Below are 21,167 nucleotides of genomic sequence, written 5' to 3' on the forward strand. Positions count from 1 at the left end.
GGGATGGGCCCGGCCCGGAGCCACCGCATCCATCCTCGGCCGGGAGATGGGACATGCCCGGTCCGGATTCACCGCATCCATCCCCGGCCGGGAGACGGGAACCAGCCCGGAGCCACCGCATCCATCCCCAGCCAGGAGATGGGATGGAACCGGCCCGGAGTCATCGCATCCACCCGCCCGAGATGAGGGGAGCCAGCCCGGACAGGGGGCTTCTCTTCAGGGGTGCTCGCTGCTCTTGCTTCTGCCCTGAACTCTCTGTTCCAGGTCTGCTTTCTCCCCCGGGCAGTGATAAAGGGCCAGTGTGGGAGGAGATCCAGCCCATCTCCCTGCCCTGAGATAAGCCCTCCGATCCTGGAGTAAATGGAGCTGAGATTGCCTGGCAGGTTAACACGGTGCTCTGCCCATCTCTGGTTTGTACACGGTGCTTTCAGGGTGTTTTTGTCCCTGTGTTCCCCACCAGGGAAGCAAGGGGACCCGTGCCATTCCATGCCATGCCACAGCAGCACACAGCTGGCTCTCCTCTCCTGCGGGCTGCTGCTTGAGTCTGTACACAGGATGCTCACAGACTAACATGTCCTGGTTTTTGTGTTTTACAGAGGCGAAAAGTTCTCTGGTTCAGGGTACACAATGATGGAAACTGTTTGATGAACCTTTAATTTTGCAGAGGTTTTAAACCTAATTCAGCACTTTTTTCCCCCCTTCCCCATATGAGCAGACATGCTCCCTGCTGTACTTGGGGCTGTTAGATTTGTGCCCTTTTTATGACAGTGGGGGGAAGGTCAGGATCCTCACTCCTATCTCCCAGGGCCAAGAACAGGGAAGCTTGACCAGCACCGCAAATCCCTGAGCTCCCCAAGCTCCTGCTGGCAGGGAGGCAGCCCCGGCTGGAGGAGCACTGCAGGCGGTGCGGCTCCCAGGGCTGACAGGGCACCTCAGCGTCTGCCCCGCCGCACCTTCCAGCTGTGTCGAAAGCAGCGATTTCCCAGCGAGCCCCAAAGGGCTTTGTCTCGCTGTCAGCTCGGCTCAGGCGCTTCCCCCGTGCCCCTGCCGGGAGCCGGCCCTCGCTGGTGGCTGACGCGGACCCGCTTGCGAAACGAGCCGGCTCTGCAAGCCCAGCGATAAGCACAGGCTGTGTCCTCTAAACTTGTCCGTGGCTGTTGGTGCAACACTTGTGCCTCGGGCTAGGGACACGGGCAGCCCCTCCAGCCTGTCTCAGCAGACATTTTGATGCTGTGCCTATGCCTGTGGCAGCGTTCGTGTGCCCAGTGCTGCTGGACATGTGCAGCCCCGACAGCAAGGGACGCAGCGGAGTGAGGAAAATAACCCCCAAAATAGCAGCAGGTTTAACGTGAATAAAGCAGAAATCTTCTGAAAACCCAGTGCGATGTCAGAGTCTGGTCTGTGCTCCAAATGGCTTTTGTCTGTGCTTTGTAGCTTCTGGTCATGTGCTGCAACAATCCTCTAAACCTTCTCACTCTGAAAACCAGACAAACAAAGGCCCTCTCTGCACTACCAGGGAACGGATTTATTTCTCTCTGTGTCTTTACAGTTCCTCAGGCACAATGGGGACCTCTATTTGGGCTCATTTCCTGAGACATGAGGGTAATACCAAATCTCTGTTGCCCTCATGCATCCACACAGTTGTGCCACCCATTGGGACCATCGGTGGGAGCTGGAGAGAGGTGAGGGCAGAGCCCACTCCTCCCTGTGTGCAGAGGGCAGGCATGGCTCTGCCTCCTCCCCACACATGGAGCCAGAGACCCTGCCTGTGCTGGCAGCTGGATATCTCAGCCTCATGAAGTTTGGATACTCCATATCACATATTCCAGGCTATTTCAGAAAATGCTTTTTCAGAAAAGTGCTATTTCAGAAAATGCAATTTCAGAAAAACCAAAAGAGGTATTCATTTTTGATGGTGGCATCAATGTTCTCCATCAACTGATTTTGTACATCTTTGGAGTTTTTGTTTCAGGTGAGGAGCTGGAGGCTCCACCAGTGACACAACTCACCTGTCAGACTCTTGTTTGTGCCCCCACACAGGGATGTGACCCCTGGTGCTGGGCTCCTGCAGAGGGGAAACAAGAGGAATGGAGCAAACTGGGGAGAGCATGAGGGCAGTAGATTTTGGCTCTAAGAGTGCTCCTCTGGGCTCAGTTCTGATGTGCCCATGGGCCCCTCTTGGATTCTCAGGTTATTGTCACTATAGGACATGAAAAAACACAAGCACACACCGCTGCTCTCAAGGTGAAGGAAAAAGGGAAGTGTATTTTCTGACTCCAACATTTATCGTTTTCCAAGAGTGACAGTGGATTGGAGGGTGGCAGTGCCACCTCTTCAATGACACTGGACAAACCAACAGTCCATCAACTTTCTCTTCTTCCATAAAGGAATGCAAAACAATGAGTTATTTACAGAAAGTGTGTGAGAAAGCTCACTACAAGAATGTCAACATCAGAAGGCTTAGAAAATCTTAAAAAATCAGGGTGACAGGTTCATCCTCTGTATGAGTGGCCCAGGATCCACAGGACTGTCACACCTGCACAGATCAGGCATGTAAAAGTCCTGGGATTTCTTGCCCCTCAGTGCTGCCAGAGGGCAAGGCTCCCTCTCACCCAGCTCCTTCCTGTTTGGCAAGGTCTGTTGGGGAATTGGCAACAGGTCCTGTGGTCTTGCTGGAGTTTGGGAGGTGACCCATGCCTCATTACCTCTGCTGGGATCCAGCATGTGACCCAGCACAGCCTCCGGCAAACAGAGCACTTTGTTCTGACCCTTTGCACCTCCCTGCCAGCGAGCTGCCCTCTAATCCCCCCAAGGAGGGATTTTCCTCTCCCACCCCAGCTCCCTGTGCCTTGGTCCCCTCATAGAGAGAGGTCCAGGGTAATAATTTACTGCCTGCCACAAGCCACTCCTTCGGACTTTTTCTTCGACCTTCAGACTGCATTGCCAAAATAAAAACAGCGGGAGGGAGAGAGGCACAGGCTGCTCCCACGGCGAGAGTGTGGCAGTGCCCGCTGGATCCAGGAGCCCTGCCTGCAGGTAATGCCCCTTTGCTTTCTCTGGGAGGATTGAGACTTTCCCTTCTTTAAATGACTTTCTGAAGCCCTTTGGGAGCAGCAGAGGGGTGTGAAGGATTCATCCCTTGCTGCCAGGAACCTGGCTGGCCTGTGGAAGAGCTGCTCCCCAGGGCCAGCAGCTGCAAGGGGAGGGGGGTTCAGTTCCAGCACTTGTTGGGGTGGTTTCACAGATGTGGAAGAGTCCAGAGAGGAGATGAACGGCCTCCTTTCCTTCCTCTGGGAAATTTTCTGGCTTTAGCTCTGCCTCCCCCAGCAAACTTCCATCAAAGGAACTCCCATCACCCTGCTTGTCCCTGCAGCCCCACAGCAGCTCAGCTGGGTGGGCTCCTGTGGGCAGCACTCATGAGTGCTCCTGATCTGGGTAATTTCAGAAGCTGGAGATCAGCAGACACCAACTGTGTGTCCCCATGGTTCTGGGCCACCTGCACATGGAAAGGAGCCTTGGGCTCCATGGGGATTTGCAGCCAGCACTGGAAGGGTGAACTTTACACCAAAAATTTCAGGTTGTGTTGGCTGTGGTCTGCTGGGCTTTGAGAATCTCTGAGGTGAAGCTCAGGAGTGTCCATCAGGCTTCCCAAACCCCCCTCTGGCAGGACAGGGAGGGCTGTTCCTGCTCTGTTCCAGAGCTGGGCTTGCCACATTTCAGGACAGCTCTGCTGCTCTTGTACAAGGGCTCACAGGTGCTGGCAATGCCTTCAGCCCAGCTTGGACGGGGCTGCTCACTGCATGCAGTGTGTAGAGCTCTGCTGGAGACAATCTCTGGCTGTGCCAGCTCCAGTTGCTTCCCAGGGTTTGCACATGGATGGAAAGGGTTGAAAACAAGGATTCCAGGCAGGATGGAGCAGACAGAGGGGAGGCACTCCCAGGGACACTGCACCCACAGCTGCTCCTGAGGAAGACAGTGCTGTGCCAGCAGCCAGGGGCTTGGTTTTGGGCAGTGCAGCTCTCAGAGCCACTTCTGAGCTGCTAAACTCTGCTCAATCCAGCCAGGAAACTGCCCTTGTCCCCACCAGGTGAGCACATCTGGGGCTTGAGCTAGGAATGGTGGCCCTGTGTCACACTGACCTGTGCTACAGAGGAAAAGAGGTATTCACCCCAAAAAACAGGGTTTGGGGTTGGTTTTTTTTTGTTTGTTTGTTTTTTGTTTTGGTTTCAGTTTTATTTTGTTTTTGTTTGTTTGTTTTGTTTTTTGGTGGTTTTTTTTTGTTTTTTTTAAAGGCACAGGCCATAATGTGTCCTGAAGCGCTGCAGGGAAGGAAAAGAGGGAAAAGCAAGCAGCAAGGGCAGTTGAGCCTTTTGCAAGGACAAGGTTGGCCAGGAAGGGTCACTTACAGTCAGACTGCTTCCAATGGTGTGTTATTTATTCACTGAGGCTGTGCCTACACTTGAAAAGCACTTGGGAGCAAAAGAAGTTCCAGGCACCTAATTTAATGGCGATAATAACCACAGGAAATGTAAAGGCTTTACAAGAGATCAGTAAGATTCTGCCACATTCATATTTACAGAAACAGAGGCACAAAAAGTGGCAAAAATTGCTCAAACCCACCTTGGCTGTCCTTTGAAATAAAAAATTGATACCCAATGGCCTCTTCTTATCTCCTTTTTTCAAAACATGGGAAAATATCCCAGCCCTTATGTGGGATTCCTTGGCAAAATCAAAGGCAAAGCCCCAGGCAGAGTCCTGATTTTTGAAGTTGGAAGAAAAATATAGAGGGGGAAAAAACAATTTAAAGAGCTGCAATGGTCACCAATAATCTATTTGTTCTTTCATAAATTCTCCTAAAAGGAACAAATAGCCTCTGAGCTTTTAAAGAACAGCTTATCCTATCCTATCCTATCCTATCCTATCCTACCCTAATCTTAATCCTATCTCATTTTAGCTCTTACCCAGCAGAGATAACTAAGTAGCCAAATATTTTAGGTCACCTTTCACTGCAGATCCATGGACTCTTGCTTTGTGCTCTCTAGAGAAGTATTTGTTTTGAGCCTTATCTGGACTTTCCCTGCAATTCCAATTGCTCAGGACTGTGTGGTTCCACTTCAGTGACACTTTTATGATTATGGTTATGGATATTGCCAGACAGGGAAGATTAGGATTATCTTCCCCTGTAAAATAAGATATAAAATATTGTAAAAGAGAAAGAGAGGGTACTTCTATGTGCGTAGAGACAATGGGCTGGACCTGTTGTCCCCACTGGATGTGTCCTGTCCGGGTAAAGCTGCAAAAATATCTTTGCTGGGATGGTCCTTCCTGGAGGGATCCAACTCAGCCATGGAAGGACCAAGCAGCCCTTGACCCCTTATAGGGCTTGGGGAAGAGAAAGGCAGCTTCCCTCCCTTGGGAGGAAAGAAAATGTTTCCAAGAATAGTCAATGTCTGGAGGCTCTGAGTTGTGCTGAATAAAATCCCTCTCTGTGGCCAGAGCTTGTTCCCTCATGGTCTGGCCAGGTCCAGGCAGGAGGTGTGCACAGAAGGGGTTAAATTGCCCAAGATCTGCTCCTCACCTTTGAACTCAGGTCCAGCCAGAGGTTTTCCTGGCACAGATATGTTCTCTGGAGGGCAGAGAAACAGCAGCCAGGCACAGAGGAGCAGCAATGCTGGCAAAACGCAGCCCTGACATCAGCAGCTCTGCAGCTCCACCAGAATTGTTTAATTTTGTCCAGCAGTGTGTGAGTTCTGGGCAGGGGAATGGGCCAAGGTCAGTGCTGCTGCAAGGGGCCATGGTTACCCTGCTGGCACCTGCAGGGACACGTGCCTGTGGGATGTGTGTGCCCCAAGTGCTCCCACACTCACAAGTGCCCTCAGTGTGGCACTGAGGTGTCCTGCCATGGGCACAGGCAATGATGGGTGAGGGACAAGAGCTGCTGCAGGAGGGGCTGGGTGTGGGCACACAGGACAGGGCAAGGGCAAAGCCTCACCTCTTACACATGGGGAGGGCAGGAGGCCAACCCTGCTCACACCTGCCTGTCCCACTCGTGTCATCATGGTGACAACTGCTCACCCTGGTGCCCTCAATAGGGAGAGTCACAGGGCTCCACAGGCAGAGCCCTTTGCAGCTGCCCTGGGTGTCTGATGTTGAATTTCTGACAGGATCTGCCCTACAGTGGGGTTCACTCATGGGCCATGTGTCCCTATGCTTTCACCTGTGCTGGGTGAAACCTATGGGTGCCCTTCTCTCACCCCTACCCCTCCAAACTCTGAGTTTCCTGCCCAACATCACCTGCTGTCCCAGGACTGCTCCTGTGCCAGGGAGCTGCTGGTGTCAGGGCACTCACCCTGGGTACGGGTAGGGTGAAATGGGGTTCAGCTCCTCAAAAGCCTCTAAACCCCAAATTCTCTCCCAACAGCAGAAATACATGAATTTACCATGCTTTGGGTAAATTTCTACTGTGTTACAGGAGCCAAACCTCTCAGCTCTCTTCCATTCCCTCTGTTTGCCAGCCCCAAAGTATTTGTCACTGGGGTGATGGCAGAGCCCCCCAGTATATCCACCAGACTGAGTGGGTGCTGCCCAGACAAGGCTCTGTCCCCATGTCCCAGAGCTGTCTGTCTGTCAGTCAGCCAGTGCTGCACCCAAGGACTTGTCTGTGCTCTCACCCCTGTGCCCTTCACCTTTGCAGACAGAGGAACATCTGTGTGCTCTGCTTCCCGAGGACACCCCGGAGCCAGCAGCTGAATTCCTGCCCCAGCTGCAAGGAGAGGAGATTATCTTGGCTGGCTTATGATTGTGGCCTGGATGGAGCCCTCCCACACTGCCCTGGGCAAGACAAAAGGTAATGCTGCTGGGTGGCACGGTGCCACTGAGCCCTGGGCATGGTGAGGGCATGGAGAAGGCTTCCCCATGGTCTCCCACAAGTGTTGGGCTCCAGAGCCTTCCTGCTGGGCTCCAGCTGGGCTCAGCCTGCCCAGCAAAGGCTGCAGGGAGCCTGGAACCCATGGGACACACACAGAGGTGGCAGCTTTGCCCACCTTTGCCGACCTGGCCCTGACTGACACCCAGCCTGGAGGGTCAATCATCACAGAGGGGGTAGGATGGACTAAACCAACCCAACATCACGTTGTCCATCACTAGCTGTCATCAGATTCGGTGTTTTATGCATTTTAGCTGTTAAAATTTTCCCTACAGGATCCTCCTGCTTTCTCTTCTTTAGATAGAAAGTGGCTTTTTAATTAAAGATGTCTTTTTCCATGGAAATTAAAATCAAGTAGATTTTGATGATAACACTGAGATTTTCATTAAAGAAACAAAAGCAGAAGGCACTGACTAGAAAATGTAAGTTTAAGACAATGTAATTGATAAAATTATTCTGAAATTTGACCATTTCAATGCAAGTGAAAGCAAAGCTGGAGAAAAGAAGAACAACGGATCTTCTTAAAAGATACCAATGCTGATAGCTTGAGAATATTGGCTGAGCAAAAAATCAGCTTTTGATCTGAAAGAAGGTAATATTTCAAGCAAAATGCTGTTCCCCCTCCCTCTTTACACATGGCTCCAGGCACATCAAATGTTCCTGATGATCTCTCCCTGGTAGCTGTAATCTGGGACCTATCCCATGGTGGCCAGCCCTTCTGCTTCCCACAGGGAATGCTGCCACAGCCTGGCTTTTACCTCCTTGCACCCAGCACTGACATTGCTCCAGAAGCTGCTTTCCTGCTGCTGCAGCTGCACACAGGGAGATTTTAATAGGAAACTACAATGGAAGCAAAAAGCAACTGATTTATATTTAATAAAGAAAGAGAAGACATCAGCCTTTCTCCCAGGTCCCCTTTTGCTCAGAGCTCAGTCTCTGGTCTCTCAAATCACCAGGCTCCCCATGTTTGATGTTTGCAGTTAGCAGGGCTGCAGCCCTCCAGGGTCCCCAGGACGCTGTAAAAAGCAGTTTCTTCATGGTTTGACCTGAACCAAATGTTAGTTTTGACCTTCCTCCAAATGACTGGACAGAGGACAAATTTCCAGCTGACTTGTAAAAAATCATTCAGAACACCTGAGCTGCCTGCCAGGCTGCAATTTGCTTCCACACACCACCTGCACCTCTTCCTCCCCACCCATAGTTATCCCTCCCACCTAAATTCTCACTCCTTGGGTACAGCTAGCAGGTGTTTCTTCATCTCTTGCAGCTGGTCAGCTTTTCCTGCTCTATTTAAAGTGCTGCAGTGAGGCACCAGCAGTGGCTTGATTGCTCTGGAGAGTTGGTGGTTGTGGTTAAATGAATTGCTACAGGAAACAAAGCTCTTCCCCTTTGGGGTTTAGGAAGGAGCTTTGGGCTCCTGGGTGGGCTGGTGCAGGGATGGGGAGTGTGGGCAATGAGAGGTCTCTGTGCTCAGTGCTCATGGACTGCTTCCCATGCTTCAGGACTCAGCCTCTGGGAGATGAGCTCCCAGGTATGTTTGATGACTTGTTTTCATAGGTTTCTTTTTTTTGTGAAGTGCTTCAAGCTTTAGCCACCTGCTGTTTTCTTTGAGTTCTGCATGTAGCTTTTCTCTAAAATTTCAAGGGTTGGTTGTCTCCAGCTTGCCTTGAGCCAGAGCTGCTTGGCTGGGTTCCTGCTCTGTTTTGCAGTGTCCCTGGGGTGTAGGGAACAGGATCTGCAGGAGAAAATTGGACAAGCCACTAGGTCTCCAGAGGCTGGCTAAGAAAGCTCCCTGAAATGCAGAAGTTCTTTAAAGTCTTTCCTAACCTCTTCCTGGACTTGCTGTAGTGTCTCAATGGGGATGAAAGTGGAGTTCAGTACTAGCTTGCAGCTATCTCTTAGATCTGTAGCAGGGGAAAACTTGAGCCTTTTTTTTTCTTCTTTCCCCAGTAAAAGCACGTGTTTGCAGGAATCTCCCATCTCCCTTCCTGCTCCTCTCTGAGCTGAAACTGGGGCATCTCCCCCTTAAGCTGAGAGCAGCCCCTGTGCTGGGTGAAACCTGTGGGTGCCTGTTCCTCACCCCTACCCCTCCAAACTCTGAGTTTCCTCCACAACATCACCTGCTGTCCCTTCCAGGCCTCTCCAGGCTGGCAGCCAGCCCTTCCCAGAGCAGGAGGGGACGAGGGATTGCCTCGGAGGGGTTTGCAATGTAGGTTAGGCAGGGGAGGCTGCCGAGAGCGGTGACATCGGGGAGGAGGCGGGAGCAGCCCGCGGATGACGAGGCTGTGAGGTTGTGTCTCCGTGCAAGGTACGCCTTGCATTAGTAATGTGTTTGTAGCAAATAACGCTGGGCTGGCATGGGAATGTGGGTCACCACTGCCAGAACTGTGCGAGGAACAGGGAGCTGCTCGTGCTGTGCTGGGAAGCAAACGTATGTTACTGAGGGATGTGTGCTGGGGGGGGTTGGAGCTGCAGAAACTGCTCCAACTTGGAAGTAGCAGCTCTCTGTTGTGTGAGTGAGTGCTTCCTGCCTGGGGGTGCCTGTGGCTGGGAGTTGGGGTGAAATGGTGTTTGAGGAGGGGGGAGTGGGGTGCAGGGGTCTGTGTTCCTGCTGGGTAATAGTCCTGTGATATTGGGGAACTCCTAGACTTGCTTGCCAATGCTCTCTGTGGCCCTGGAGCATCCATGCTGCACCAGCAGGCACGAGGAGGGATGCAGCCGGGCATGGATAACCAAGGATTCCAGCGTATCTTCGTGACCTATTTCTGCTTCTGTTGTTCAGTGTGTGCGCTCAGGAAATCTTTCTGCTTTAGGGGGGTAGGGTTTGTTAGTGATAAGGAAAAGCCTGCTTGACTGCTTGTGAGATTTAAACCACAAACTAACCTGGTTTTGAAGGTGGACTTGGGCTGGGGAAGGTGGCTCTGAAGCTGTATAGAAAGTGATGTGGGATGGGGATATACACATCTATAAATGGGTATGGTACTTCAGAGACTTTAACCTCAGAGCAAGTCCCTTTAATGAAAAAGCTGTGTTGGAAAAGGCTGCCCTTGGTCAGCAGGGACTTGTTGAGTGGCTTCACTTCCAGCAAACAGGCAGTGGAGCAGAACAGGGGTGGTAGAGGGAGGCATGAATGGGCTGCCAGGCTGGAAGGGGCTCCTGTGTAGCTGCAGTTGCTAAAACAGGCTTGTCCAAGCCCCTTGGAGTGAGTCAGGAACTTGTCCTGCATCCTGTAAATACCTCCAGGGCACATGGATGTGTTTCCATGGTTGCCCAAGCTGTGATATGTCCATCTGAGCCTCAGTCATTAGTTCCCCTGAGTCTGGGATCAGAATAGAGGCTGCAAGCTGGCCCTAAGGTCAAACCCAAGCTGGTGGGGCTTCAGATTTGAAAGAAATGTGCTGTACCACCTGATGGAGCTGCAGGCAGTGAGCAGGAGTGAGGTGGTAGGTTGGGTTGCTCTGGCAAGAGACTCCTGAGCAGGGGTGGGAACCTTCACTCCTCTCCCCACTGCTGCCATGTGCAGCTTGGGGCTTGCCCACACACACCTGTGTGCCCTGTGCCAGCCTCCTCCCAGGCCTGGATCCTCCAGGGAGTGCTGTCTGCTCAGAGACTGCAGCAGTGGTGTCCCTCTGCTGGGAATCTGCCTGCGATGGTGTTTACAGGGGATGAGGGAAGAGACGAGGATCTGACTCCATGTTTCAGAAGGCTGATTTATTGCTTTATGATATAAATTACATTAAAACTATACTAAAATAATAGAAGAAAGGATTTCATCAGAAGTCTGGCTAAGAATAGAATAAGAAGGAATGATAACAAAGGCTCTGTCTCAGACTCTGTCCAAGCCAGCTGGCTGTGATTGGCCATTAATTAGAAACAACCAACATGGGCCAATCCCAGATGCACCTGTTGCATTCCACAGCAGCAGATAATCATTGTTTACATTTTGTTTCTGAGGCCTCTCATCTTCTCAGGAGGAAAAATCCTAAGGAAAGGATTTTTCATAATAGATGTCTGTGACATCTGTCCAGCAGCCCGTGAGGCAGACACTGCCCTGAGGCAGGTGCTGGGTGACCTTCAGCAGCCCTGGGAGAGCCAGGCTGGCAGGGAAAGGACTATGCCCAGTGGGAGGAGATGGGGCTTGATCTGTCTGGGTGCTGCCTGCAAGCTGTCCCTGCTGGTGGCTGCCAGCTGGGACAGGATCTTGGACTTGCTGCAGGGCAAAGTATGGACAAGGTCAGGGGCTCACAGACCAGCCTGATGTTGTAAGTTCTCCCTCTGCGTGGTTTGTGGGCTTTACTTTAAATTCCCTTTGCCTTTCTTATCCATTCAGAAACTCTAAAACCACAGCTTAGTTTTTTGGCTGCTCATCAGAGCTGCCCCCAAATCCCAGATCTGCTGGTGGGGCCAGCTCAGGGGCTCTCAGGAGTTCCAGGTCCCCCTGCCTGGTAGATCCAAAATGCATGCAGGAAGGGCTCTGTTATGGGCTTGTTTGCCTCAAAACTCATTGTCCTACAAAATCTTTGCCCAGGGAGACGGGTTCTGGCAGTTGGTGCTGCCCATTCCTTGGTCTGTAGAAGGAGCTATTCCAGGATGACAGCTTGCTTGTGTCTACAAAGCCCCTTCTTTTTAGATGGGAAAGGAAAGACATAATTCTGTGAATGTTTTGATTCTTGCTTTCCCTGCAGTGGCAGAACTGAGGAGTAAAAATGAATCTTGAAATGCTTTTGCTATCTACTCCTAAGCAAAACAAGGAACTCCTCTGTACAGGCTGCACTCCTTGGGCTTCTCTCTGGCTCAGCCTGTGCAGCACAGAGCAGGCTTAGGGCTTCCTCTCTGTGAAGGGAGAGGTGATGATGATGATGAGTGGTGGCAACTGCCTGCACAGCTGAGCAGCAGGGATGCTCCATGGTGGGAATCCCAGCTTCTGGCACTGGCTATGTGTCCTTGGGCAAGCCACTGCTGTGATGTGTGTGTGCTGGCTTACCTCCTGCAGGGCCTGAAAGGTTTCATTCACGTCCCTAATTACTCACAGAGCCCTGAATGGAAGGGACAGTGGATGTGCCAAGCGTGTGACGTATCCCAGTACAACCTCATCCTTGTAAGCACTCTCCTTGTCCCCCCTGGGGACACAGGGGTGGCTCTGAAAGGCTTGACAGTGGTGCTTCAGCCTGATCCCCTTGGCCACCAGAGAGGCTGTCTGTTTTGTGGCACTCATGCCTGTCCTGTGAGCTATTGAGGGCTCCTGGTGAGGCTGGGAGGGAAGATGTCCTGGTTCCTATAATTTCCTGGTTATTTTGGTATGTGAGGAAGGGGGAGGAGGGCGGCTGTGGAGAGAAGAGCAAGGTCAGTGAAGAACAAATGTGCCTCTGTGCACTTGTGATCACGCTGCCAGCTAATCGGCTTCGGTGCTCCAACTTTGCTCACAGAACTCATCAGGCACGGCCGGGAGAGGATAGAACAAACCATCAAGGCCTCTGGCTCCAGGCTCTGCTCATAGTGAGTATGAACCCCTCCCAGTGGGATGGGAGCCCTTTAACAGCTCAGCCGATAACCCCTGTGGTGGATGGAGCTGGCTGGCACCGGGCAGATGTGGGCAGTCCCTGGCACAGCTGCCAGCATCCGCTGCTGCCCGGCAGCTCCTGCCATGCCCAGCCTGGCTGTGCAGGAGGGGATTCTTTGGGATGGCTGGGGGTCTGTGCCCGGTGGTGTGTGGGGGCAGAGAGTGGGAGCACCCACAGGTGAGATGTGGGGTCTTTGGGCCCCCTTTTTGGGAGGGGTGGGACAGAGGGTGGCTGTGGGGATGAGAGCCTTCAGAGCAGATGTAGTGTGGTGGGGCTGAGGGGGGTCTAAGCTCTCTGGGGCAGAGGAGAAGGGAGCAGAGCTGTTTATTCATGTTATCTTAATTCTGGCTTTTGCAAAGAGCATAGAGGAACCCCTAAAACCAAAGGGAGGAATCCCTGAGGCAAGGCTCACCCATCCCCAGTGATGCTCAGGCAGGATGGATCTGAACCAACAAATGTTCAAGTCTGCCTTCTCCAGCCCCAGCAAAAGCTGCACCAGGCAAACAAGAGCTCTTTAAAGCCTCTGTTCACCAAGCCTGCCCTGGCTGCCATGGCAGCTCCTCTTCCCTGCAATGTCAACATCCCTGAGCTGCCCTGGTCTGACCTGGCCTGGGGAGTGGCCTGTGGGGCTGCCAGCCCCATGGACCGTGGTGCCTGGACCTAGCTGGACTCTCCTGGCTGCCCTGTGGGGGCACTCACAGGGCTGCAGCATCCCTGTGCAGTGGGGAGGGGGCTGCATCTCTGCCAGGAGAGCTGTGACTTCACCTGGCTGGGGCTGTGGTGCTGCTGGGGCTGTGCTGGCCCTCGTGTGCTTGTGCAGCTTCTGTTATTGCAAGTCAGGGGCCAATATTAGAAAAGCTTGTTCACCCAGGAACCCTGCTTCCCTAATCTCCTGTCAGCACACATCATTCCCTGCCTTCCCCAGAGTGTGGGTATCCCATCCTTTGGGGGTGGCAGTGCTGGGGAGCTCAGCTGAGCCCTCTGTAAAGGAAGGGGTGCCCACACTGGGGTTTGCACTACTCCCCTGCAAGTTAATGGTGTGAAGCTGTTTCCCTCTTGGATTTTGGACTCAACACTGACTTCCTCTTCTTTTCCCAAGTGCTGAGCGAGTTGTTTTTTTAATGGATCGCTCCCGGAGCCCAGACAAAAGCAGCCAGGTGAGATCATGGCTCTGAACAAGCAATTCCTCACCTTTGGGACTAAGGGGGCTGGTGCCTTTAGATTAAATACAAGAAGAAGAGTCTGTGTTAGCCTGCTGGGAGTCTTGTTCCTGCCCTGTCCTGTGGGTAATGCTGGGTGGGGAAAAACAGCAGGGAGGCCCTTTGGGACATGGCATGATGTTCCCAGAGTCTGGGGACAGTAAGGTTCCTAGGGAACAGGAAGAGCAGGTGTCTGTGTGTATGTATCCCCTTGTCTTTGGGAAGAGAGGCTGCAGCTCTGTGGTGCTGTGTGTGCATAAGGCCATCTAAAGATACCTTAAATGTTTGCTGAAGTATCCACTGGGTGTTTATCAGTGGCTCTGTGGGAAGGTTGCTGTGTTGAGGAAGGAAAAACCCAACATGCAGCACAGTCCTCATGACTAAAATTCTTATCTTCTCTAGCCTTCAACACCAACTGACAACATCAACCTCGGACCTTCTGCTAACCCCAAGTAAGCTCCCTGCAAAGCCAGGTAGGGTGTGGAGTGATTTGGTAGGGGGATGCAGATGATCCCTGTGTGCCAGGGTGGTGTCTGCAGAGTCTGGACAGTTACATTTTACATTTCTCAGCCTTTAACACCACATGTGCCACCAATGCACCAGCTTCAGAGACTAAGCTGTAGCTGGTATTTATTCTAATCATCCTCTCCTGGCCATGTCTGTAGCCCCTTGTCCCCTTTCTTTTGAGAGGTAGTAAGGGAAGCTCTTCCTTGTCACTGCTGGCTTCCAGATTATCTTCTCTAGAAACAGGCACAAACTGTATCCCCTGTAAGGGCATCCCTTAGTCCTTGCAGGTGCTGTCACTGCTGCTGCCTGGTTGCTGAGGGGTTGCTGGTGCTCTGCAGGGTGCCCTGACACACACAGTGTGAATCCTGAGCTGCCTGGGAGCGAGGGTCACCACCCACCAGTGCCCTTTAATCCCTTCCACAAACACTCGTTTTTCCAAGCAGGATCTCTGCTTGGAAGCTGGTGTTACTGTTGCGTGTTTCTCTCCCAGAAACATTAACTTGTTTCATTCTTGCCCAACAGTGCCAAGCCGACAGACTTTGACTTCCTGAAGGTTATTGGCAAAGGAAGCTTTGGAAAAGTAAGTGGGCTTTGTGCAGGTGGGCTGTAGCTGTTTGGAGGCAGCTTGGAAGGAAAATGTGTTCCTGAAGGAGTTTCTGGCTGTGTCCTTTGTGTTGAATAGTCTGTTATGAGTAGTCCATTCTACTTTAAGTCACTTCAACCTCTTTAAGGACTGAAGAGTGAGGTGTTTTATGCTCAGTGATGGTAAAGAGCAGTGCTTGATTCAAAATAAGTTTCAAACTTGTTCAGCAAAAGATCTCCAGAGAAACCTGGAGACTGGCAGGATTCTTTAAATGGGACTGGCCCTAAATACTCAAAAACTATTTTCTATTGGGTGTCTAGGGGGTCTATGTGGAGATATTGAGTCCTTATCTTCTGGCAATGAAAAAGTGCTGGGAATTGAGAGGGCTGGAGCTTGGTCTTTAAAACCCTGTAGCTGGCCCCCTGAAGCAGTTTTTCTGTGTATAATCACTCACAAGAGTGTTACACTAATGAGGACACGCTGACCAAGGTGAGACAGCTGTGACCAGGACCTTCTGTTGCAGGTTCTCCTGGCCAAACGCAAGTGTGATGGGACTTTTTATGCAGTGAAAGTCTTACATAAGAAAACCATTCTCAAGAAAAAGGAGGTATGACTGCTCTCCTGGGCTGTTCTGGAAATTGTGGTCGGTGTATGGGCTCTCTGGGTAATGCAATTGGGGTACCTGGCATTCAGGTAGGCAGTTCACAACTTAAAAATCCATTAACGTGGATCTGGCTGTGCCATGAGAACAAAAGAACAGAGATAAATTAAGTCAGATAGGAGAGAGTGGTTCTCTTTTTGGGGCTGGAAATGACCCTTGTGGGCTCCCCGCCTCCACCTGCTTTGAAAGCATCAGTGAGCCCTTAGGACAGGCTGGGCTGGATCTTTGCCTGAATCCTTAATGCCTTGTCTGCTTCTTGATAGCAAAACCACATCATGGCAGAACGCAATGTGCTCCTGAAAAATGTCAAGCACCCCTTCCTTGTGGGACTCCACTACTCCTTCCAGACCTCAGAGAAGCTTTACTTTGTGCTTGACTATGTAAATGGGGGAGAGGTGAGTGCATTTCCAGGCATTGTTTTAATCCTTTCTGGTCCTTCACAAACATGCTGCTTTATTTAAAATTATTTCTTGTCAGGAGATAATGATGTTGAGGGATAATGTTGTTTTGACCGCTGGCAAGGAGCAGCCAGGAATACCTGACAGGATACCTCACCTGTAAATTGAGTCAAGATCTTGCTGGCTACGACCTGAGTCAGATGATTTCCTAAGTAAAGATTCTGAGAAAAGCAGTATTGGGGCATTTTAAAATCCTATGGAGAATATGGGAAATACTAGCAATGGTGAGGTTCAGGGAAACCCCTTTGTGGGCCAGCTCTGGATCCATGCCTAGTGCTTACGAGTGATGCCATTGCAACTTTCTAGACTTTTTCTGTCATGTAGAAGCTTACTTTTCTCAGCTGTCTTTTTGTGCTATCTGAAACTCGCTAGGACATATTGTTAAGGTGGATATCTTGCTAAAATCAAGTTCATGCTGGGGACCTTTGCATGTTCAGCTTTCTGCATGTATCACTTCTCATGGCCATACTACCACTGTAATCAGCCTGTGGGTTGTAGTAAGCTAGGAGCTTAACCAGGTCAGGAGATGATGAAGGGCTTGAGTATTAATAATTAATTTTTGTGATGATGAGGAGGAGAAATGAAACAATTTCTATAAAGGTGTTTGTACTGCTTAAATTCACTTGGCTTGGGTTTATTTCATCCTGTTAGTGCTACCTGCTACAAATCACTTTTCACTCATGTAGCTGGCTTTCAGCCTTGCTCCAGATTAGCCTTCATTTATTTAGAGACATGATCAACCCTCTCACCTTCCCGTAGCTCTTCTTCCACCTGCAAAGGGAGCGCTGTTTCCGTGAGCCCCGGGCCCGGTTCTACGCTGCAGAAGTGGCCAGTGCCATTGGGTACCTGCATTCCCTAAACATCATCTACAGGTAAGGCAGGGGCTCCAAGCCTGCCCTGGCAGGGAAAGGGATTCACTGGGGAGGTGAAATGCAGGAGTGGAGTAGCTGAAGAATGACCTAGCCCAGACAAGACTGTGCTGCTGATACTTTCCCCTGCAAGAGGGTCTGCACATGACCTGATGGGCAATAAACCCTTATTTCCCCTCTCAGTATCAGTCTGAGGGTATTAAGTTAAAAGACATAAAATAAACCTGGCTCAATAAGTGAGAAATCATATCTCAGTAACAATTTATGCATGGAAATGCAAGCTAACACCTGATCCTGTGGGAAAGCAGCCTATTTATGTCTGCATGTGTGTATACTGATGGGAATCTGCAGTTTGGGAAGGCCTTGCTGATCTGGATTGGGAGGCTTTGTTAGCTCCTGTTCACAGCTGATGCTGTTTCACATCCATGTTTTTTAAATATCTGGTCAAATCTGCTCAAACAGCACTTTGTCTTGCAGGGACTTAAAGCCTGAGAACATCCTCCTGGATTGCCAGGTATACTCACAGCTTGGACTGTCTTCTGGCTTTAAAAACATCAGGACCACAAGCAGAGGGCTGTGCCTGTGCAAGCTGGACTATAGTTGATTGCATGGCATGGATTTTGTCTGTCTGCCCCACTGCACTTCTGTGCAGATCCTGGAGGGGTGAGAGGGCTCGCCCTCTGAAGAACTGCATGGTTTTGGGGCTCATTCCCAGAAGCTGGGACCTGACCTGTGGAGGGGATCAGGGTGGTGAAGAGCAGGTCACTGCTGCAGCTCTGGTAGCCACTGTTACATAAATTGTCTCTGGGATAAAGCAGCAGAAAATCACAGCAGTGCTGGAGCTCCTCATGGCTATCTAGCTGTAGACAAGTAAAAAATAAGAAATTGAGACTGTATTTTTCTACAGGCTCCAGTACCTGTATATAGGATGAACATAATGGGAGGGAGGGGAGGAGATGAGCAGTGGGGAACCAAAACCCACATGAGATGTAATGCATAGGCAAATACTTGGAAATCCTGTCTCCTCTCCATGAAGAGTGAGACAAGTTAAATTTCCCTTTTCTTTAGGGACACATAGTATTGACAGACTTTGGACTCTGCAAAGAAGGAATGGAGCAAGAGGAGACAACTTCTACCTTTTGTGGCACTCCTGAGGTACTTCTGGGGCTTTGCTGAGATTGGGGGACTGGAAACCTTCAGACACTTGGTGCTCTGGGTCTTGGGCTTATGTGACACCTCAAAAAAATATGGGCTCTCTGAGGCTGTCAGCCTGAAGCTGGAGCTCAGATAAGGCCTTCCCTATCCAGCAGACAGTTACTCCAAAATTGCTGTGTTGTTACAGGTATGAATGAGCTATTGGGGCAGGGGTTCCTGCACTTGGAAATGGCCAGACTTGTGAAAATAGCTGGGGAGTGGAGACAACCTTGTCCCTGGGAGCAGGATTGCTGGTTGTTTACCTGCTTTGAGACCCCAGTGGTGCAGAACAAGGAGCCTGCTGGTACTGGCATGCAGAGGACCTTGCTGTGCTCTCCTCTGTGTCCTTGGTGCAGGCAGGAGCTGCAGGATTCCCTGTGCAGAGCAGGGGAGCAGGCTCCCCCCTGGAATGCAAACACTGCTCAGAGGGGAGGAAATGCCTTTCCTCCAGTGCACTCCAACTGGGTTTTGTGAAGACTTATTCCAGTCTGGCTTCTTGGAGGCTTTTTTACCTGCTTCTTACTGAGCCTGGGGATTTTGGTAGCACTTCAGCCTAGGTAATGTATCTGTCCTGCTGCTTTCCCCAGGCAGCTTGGCAAAGGGTCTGTAAACATGACACCTTTCAGCATTGAAGCTCAGCAGAAGTGGGCAGGAATTTCCCTTCTTTTTCAGCGAGGTTTCACTTATGCAACAGCACAGCATGAACCAAGCAGGAATGTTTGAGCTTTGTTTTCTAGTTGTGGTGTTGGTGTTTTCCTGTTCTAGACAGAGCCTGATAGTACACAGAGGTAATTCTGTGGGGAACTGTACTGCAGACTGCTCAAATTCTTGCCTATTGCTCCTCTACAATGGCCCTTGGTAGTTTTGCTCCTTTGGACAGACTTATTTGGGCTGAAAACTGCAGCTTTTAAAAAAATACAGGAGTTATTTTAGAGGTGTGATGTCTCCCAGAGGGACAGGATTGTTGGCTGAATTGTGGCAGGTACCAAATGTTTGTAGGAGTCCTCTCAAGGAAGAGAACTTCCTGTAGCCTGCAAGGACACTTTGAGGGCTTTGGTAGGTGTCTCTCAACCCTATTGCTCCAAAGCAAGTGGACAGTTTATTAGATAATACTAGGAACAGCATCTGTGTTATTCTTAACGCATTTGCTCAACTTGAGCTGCAGCCAGGTTTAGGACTAAAAAGGGCAAAGCCCTTCCTTTATAATTTGACTCCAATATTTCCTTCTGAATTCCCAGTATCTGGCTCCTGAGGTGCTAAAGAAGCAGCCCTATGACAGGACAGTAGACTGGTGGTGCCTAGGAGCTGTCCTCTATGAAATGCTCTTTGGACTGGTGAGTTTGGAAATGGGCTGGTTCACTTTGCATTGTGAAAATTTGATTTGCAAAAACTGTGGTGTGAGGTTGGTCTGGTGCTCATGACGTACTTGATAGAAAACTAAATCCTGAATTAATGATCTGGTCCAATCCTACCACTGCCCTTTCGAGCAGAGGTGTGGCAGGTTTCCCTCATCTACTCACTGCAGGATTCATTTTGACCTGCAATGTGTGGCTCCTTCTGGTAGCTCATGTTTTACCTGGCTGCTTCTCCTCTCTTTCAAATTAGCCTCCTTTTTACAGCCGGGATGTGTCTCAGATGTATGACAACATTCTGCACAAGCCACTACAGATCCAAGGAACCAAGACTGTGGCAGCTTGTGACATCCTTCAGGGACTTCTCCACAAGGACCAGAAGAGGAGGCTGGGTGCCAAAACAGACTTTGTAGGTGGCCTTCACTATGAGCAGGAGGGAGGGAGGATGGATGGGGAGATTTCTATTCTGAGCATTTCTTTCAGAACAGCACTGCCTTGGAAAAACCCTCCCACACAGTCTGTCCCTTCAGCCTCCTTCAAGGAACACATGGGGTTGACTTGGATTTCCAAAGGGAGAGGGGAGCTGTCCAGCTAAGGACACCAGTGTGTGATGGGTCATTTCCCTTGGGGGATTCCTGGATCAGGACCCTCGTATATTAAGGATTTGTGGATATGAGTATGTGGTAACTTCAAGTTAACTACTTAAAGCTGTGAGACCAGGTGCTGGAAAATGAGGGTTGGCAGAAAATTGACTTTTCCTTCCTGCTTTCTGTACAGCTTGAGATAAAGAGCCATGTATTCTTCAGCCCAATAAACTGGGATGATTTATATCACAAGAGGATTACTCCTCCATTCAACCCCAATGTGGTAAGTGGGAAATTCTGTCTGTTTTACAGTAGGGATCCTCTCCAAGTATCTCCCACTGATGCTGAGGGTTCTGAGGTGTGGATTGGGACCTGCAGATGCAGTGGTGATGAATCTTTTGGAAGAGCAGCTGCCTTGGGCTCTCTGAACACAAGGGTCTGGTCTGGGTCTGCTCCCTCAATGATTTGTGTCTCTGCTCCTTGGCTTAGGCTGGCCCAGCTGATCTGCGGCACTTTGATCCTGAGTTCACCCAGGAAGCCATCTCTGCCTCCATCACCCGCACGCCTGACCTGGCAGCCAGCAGCTCCAGTGCCTCAGATGCATTTTTAGGATTTTCATATGCACCAGCTGAAGAGGACATTTAAATTTTACAAAGGCTTTGTCAAGCCATATTTTAAATAATGAGTTTTATGGGGTTTTGTGTTTTTGTTTTTTTTTTCTTTTGAGAGGTTTGGTACTGTCCTTTGCTCATGGTTTAAGGAAATTGGCACTAACACACTAACTGGCTGGGATGGAACAGAGCTCTTAATTTTTGTTGTTTGGTGGATTTTGTCCCTAAATGAACGTTTCCCTCTCAGAGAAAGTGGGACACTGACTATGATTTTCCCTGAGTGTCTTGTGCTACTTGGCAGAATTGTATTCACTCTGTGGTTATATTTATGGTTGAGGTATGTGCCATCATTCACATCAACAGCCATGTCCCTGTAACTGGACACATTTATTTTACTTTTTTATTTTTGTGGAGCTATGCCCAATGTCTTTCTCAAAGCCCTCAACAGAAAAGGAAACTCTTCACATCACCATGAGCAGTGGCTTCCTTCCCTTACTCTGTCACTCAAGCTGGTCATCCTGGGCTGAGTGAAAAACTCTGTTCATCAGTTATTGCTCCAAAGGCAGCTGCAGATTTTTAAGTCCTGAACTGCACTGTGGCTTTTCATGCCAGTCTGATCCCCTTCAAAGTGAGTGGATTATCTTTCTGGCCCAGGATTGGGAT

The 21,167-nt window shown here is 50.4% G+C and overlaps 1 protein-coding gene across 3 annotated transcripts; it reads left to right on the plus strand.

The window, feature by feature from the left end:
• Positions 1-2,932: 2,932 nt before the first annotated feature.
• On the plus strand, positions 2,933-20,771 carry SGK2 (serum/glucocorticoid regulated kinase 2). 3 transcript variants are annotated; one of them, XM_064730104.1, is made up of 15 exons: positions 2,933-3,036; positions 6,695-6,847; positions 12,352-12,421; positions 13,586-13,643; positions 14,088-14,137; positions 14,715-14,772; positions 15,299-15,382; positions 15,700-15,831; positions 16,654-16,766; positions 17,241-17,277; positions 17,832-17,918; positions 19,196-19,291; positions 19,563-19,718; positions 20,087-20,176; positions 20,383-20,771. In XM_064730104.1, exons 2-15 carry the CDS (start codon positions 6,796-6,798, stop codon positions 20,536-20,538), a joined length of 1,239 nt encoding a protein of 412 aa, XP_064586174.1. In that variant the 5' UTR covers positions 2,933-3,036; positions 6,695-6,795; the 3' UTR covers positions 20,539-20,771. The 3 variants fall into 3 exon arrangements, with proteins under 3 accessions (XP_064586174.1, XP_064586173.1, XP_064586175.1); XM_064730103.1 differs by lacking the exons at positions 2,933-3,036; positions 6,695-6,847 and adding an exon at positions 8,242-8,456; XM_064730105.1 differs by lacking the exons at positions 2,933-3,036; positions 6,695-6,847 and adding an exon at positions 9,312-9,356.
• The last annotated feature ends 396 nt before the right edge of the window (positions 20,772-21,167 follow it).

This window comes from Zonotrichia leucophrys, chromosome 20, assembly GCF_028769735.1.
Source record: "Zonotrichia leucophrys gambelii isolate GWCS_2022_RI chromosome 20, RI_Zleu_2.0, whole genome shotgun sequence".
NCBI lineage: Eukaryota > Metazoa > Chordata > Aves > Passeriformes > Passerellidae > Zonotrichia > Zonotrichia leucophrys.